Here is a 3,526-nt window from a genome sequence, read left to right on the forward strand (position 1 = left end):
GCGCATTAGAATGAAATGAAGAAACTGAATAAATAAAATAGAATGTCTTAGTTATTCCAATATCCAATGACTGCACTCTGACCACTGGGTGGCGCTGCTGTGCGTTCATACTGAGCTGAGAGGTGATCTGTGCAAGGTCAGCAAGTGACACAGTGAGAGAACTGAATGAATATGTCTCATTAGCTAAATGCCACTGATGTGGAAAAAATGGTGGGTTTTTGTTATCAGGATATTGAATACTGACAGATGTGGGGTTAATAACTGGAGTTTTTGCATCGTAAAATAAAACTGTATGAAGCTACCGTGCAGATGTCCTGAACAATTTTGGGGGGAGAATCAGTTTTAACACAATGACAAGAAGAGAAACCCTGAAGACGAGCTGAAGTCCATGAAACATATAGTGTCACGGCCTTTTACTGCTTTAACTCACTGGGGTTTCGTTGCTTTTTATTGACAAAAAGCCTACGTTGTGTGGAGTTTCTTTATTTTTTTTGGCTCCATATAGATTAATCAGCAAACATCAGTGCTTACTGCTTTGGTAAATCCTTCTAGCAAACTTTAAACACTTCCAAACCAACTTGAAAATCACTTTCACGTGTGCATTAATGGCTAAAAATGCTGTATAACACAATGTAAGGACTGGAGTCATACAGCACACCATCAGATATGACTGTGGTTGTGTTTTTCTTTTTACTGTTTATATAAAAGTCATTTGTAACCATTAAGGAAACTATAGGAAAAGAAGTGTTTGATGATGTTGACTGGATCATCAGAAAACTGTTTTAATTCTTAAGAAAATAACTCAAATCTATTTAGTCTCTGTGGGAATGATTGAACTTTTAGGTCTAATCAAGTCATCGGTATTTATGCTGCACATTTAAAACAACAGCTGTTACGCCAAAGTGCTTTCCAGTAATAGATTCTTAAAGATAACAGACTGAATCCTGAGCGGGCAGATGAAGTACGACAAACTCACATATTGTCTCTACAGGATCATCACAGCGCCGTAAAGAAGACTTGTTAAAACAACAGTCATATATTAAATAATTTTATTTATATAAAATACCAAAACATTTATTCAGCATCAAATTGAACGTAAAGTATGACACAGCAGGACACAGACTGCACATTGAACTCTGAGAATTTTAAATAAAGTAGAGGTGAAGGTTAAAAGAAAAAAAAAAAAAGGAAGGTAATGAACACAGAAACAGGCGACAGGCAGGTGAGCCTCAGTGGTAGTGACTGATTGTCTACAGCAGTCGATGTCCAGGGGTCCTCCAGGAGCCTCTAAAGGAACAACTAGTCTCATCAAAAGTAAAATAATGACACGTAATTAGAGAAAATAAGAGGGATTTGCTCACTGGCAGGTTTCAGTCAGTAAAGGTCCTCCTCTGTGGGGGTCCCTGGGTTAAAGTCCAACGGGGGTCCACGGCTTGATGTCTGTTTAATGAGGTTGCTGGTGTAAGCTGGGTCAACAGATGTGCACATCACCATCCAGTGATGCCGTTAAAAATCAAAAAGGTGGTTAAAATTCATCCTACCATTCATCCAAAATTCATTCCCGGAGACCACCAGAAAAAGTAAAGATAAAAACTCAAGGATATTTTCAGGAAACAAAAGGAAGAAAAGATCAAATCTTCACGTAACCTGCGTTTATATATTCTATTTGTTAGGCTGGCTTTATATTGAGGATGAATGTGTTTTATTCCCTGAACATTGTTTGCAACCCAAACCCTGACTTTGTCCACAAACATCCTCGTCCTCACTCTGTTTAAACCACGACGGACCAACTCAGGCCCTAAACGTCCATTTCACATTTAAAGTCTCAGACATCCAGGTCAGAGTCACTGTCTGTTATTGAGAGAAGAGTTTCTCCATCTGCGCGCTCTGCGCTCCCATCCGGACTGCAGTCTCCCCCACTTAGTGCACGCGCACCGTCGGGACACATCCGGTGGTGCTGCAACCTGAAAACAAAGAAAAAAGACGTTAAGAGTGAGAAAATTAGCCAAAGTTAGTGGATGACGTTCAGCACCCAAAAATAAAAACATTAAAATGAAATGAAATAAACATAAACGTTCAAATGGAAGACAGAGTATAATTCATAATTAAAATTAAATTAAAGTTTAACCTAAACAAACCGATGATACTGTCAAAGCTTAACAACAAATAAGCTCTAAATTCAAAAGGAAGCCTCGCCACTGCATGGTGAGCAATTTGCACCCATTCATGTCCGTTTTGCCTTCACCAGCAGGATGACTGACCCGCACACTGACCCTGAAGGAAATTATAGGCCGAGAAAGATGAAGACAAATCGACCAGGTCACCACACACAGAAGGAAAACAAAAATCTACAAGCTGAATGGTTGTGCGCTTTTACGCATGAATGGGCCTTTTACGCACAACCTTAGCTGCCTGTGGAGAAGTGCCTAACAAACTGACACATGTGAGTGACCAATAAAGACAAACAAGTTTTGAACATGTTGAGTAATTTTAAAGTTCTGATGTGCTGTAGACACTAAATGCCTCTCTCGAGTGCAATTCGTGCAACTCCCTGGTTCCGACTGTTCCACTCAATATGCAGCTTCGTTCTGTCCAGACTCACTGACCTGTTCTTGGCTGCTGCAGCTCGGTCTCTCTGTCTCCGGTTTTTGAACCAGTTCCCGACCTGAGTCGGTGTCAGTCCGGTGGCGTGTGCCAGCTCCCGCTTCTTTCCCGGGTTTGGGTACGGGTCCTGCAGGTACCATTCTCTCAGCAGCCCCCGAGTGCGCTCCTTAAAGCAGTGCGTCTTCTGCTCTCCGTCCCAGATGGTTCTCGGTAACGGAAACTTCTTCCTCACGCGGTACTTGTCCACGGGTCCGAGCGGCCGCCCCCGCAGCTTCTCTGCTTCCCGGTAATGAGCTTCGAGCCACATCGCCTGCAGTTTACCGTGCGACGCGCGCGTAAAGCGGTGCGTCTCCAGGATGTGGTAAAGCTCGCGGAAACTTCCCGTGTGGTACGCCACCACGGCGCGAGCCCGCTGAACGGACTCGTGCTCGGAGATGGAGTCGCGGCCGTCTGCGGTCACCGGGAGCGACCAGAGGAAACGGGCCAGCCGCTCGATGTCTCCGGTCTCCTCCAGAGTCTCGCACACGCTGGCGATCTGCGCCGCAGAGAAACACAGTCCCGGGAGAGCGAGAGGAGGGCAAGCGGCGGGAGGGTCGTCCGGGGACCGGGAACGAGGCAGGACAGGGGCCCCATCCGCAAAGTGCGGCAGGAGGAGGCGGGAAGCTGTGAAGAAATCGAGCGGCGATCTGAACACCATCTGGATCACGGAGTGAACCCAAACAAGAGACCAAGTGTGTTGCGAGGACAGTCTGACCGAAATCTGCTCCAGTCTGACTCTTTAGCTCACCTGGGAGTCAGGGAGGGACCCTCAATCTGACTCCTCATTGGACACCCTGCAGCTGATGCGGGGTTGTCATGACAGCGCTGTCAATCAAACACAGAGGATTTATCCTCTTTTATGGCCGAGCTGGACGCATGAAGT

The 3,526-nt window shown here is 45.3% G+C and overlaps 1 protein-coding gene across 1 annotated transcript; it reads right to left on the reverse strand.

Annotated features, from left to right (window-relative positions):
• Positions 1-1,077: 1,077 nt before the first annotated feature.
• LOC103370415 (homeobox protein SIX3) lies at positions 1,078-3,301 on the reverse strand. Its single transcript, XM_008299465.1, has 2 exons — positions 2,607-3,301; positions 1,078-1,964 (listed from the first exon to the last, which is right to left on the reverse strand). The coding sequence occupies exons 1-2, from the start codon at positions 3,299-3,301 to the stop codon at positions 1,826-1,828; spliced, it is 834 nt and encodes a 277-aa protein (XP_008297687.1). The 3' UTR covers positions 1,078-1,825.
• Between the last annotated feature and the right edge of the window lie 225 nt (positions 3,302-3,526).

Source organism: Stegastes partitus, unplaced genomic scaffold, assembly GCF_000690725.1.
Source record: "Stegastes partitus isolate 25-593 unplaced genomic scaffold, Stegastes_partitus-1.0.2 Scaffold1420, whole genome shotgun sequence".
NCBI classification, from domain to species: Eukaryota; Metazoa; Chordata; class Actinopteri; family Pomacentridae; genus Stegastes; species Stegastes partitus.

What these genes read in the sequence shown, in the direction of transcription:
- LOC103370415 (XM_008299465.1), bottom strand. Translation starts at nt 3,301, where the DNA reads ATGGTGTTCAGATCGCCGCTCGATTTCTTCACAGCTTCCCGCCTCCTC. An exon ending in GCTGCAGCAGCCAAGAACAG is followed by an intron (nt 1,965 to 2,606) that starts GTCAGTGAGTCT and finishes CTTTGTTTTCAG; the next exon opens with GTTGCAGCACCACCGGATGT.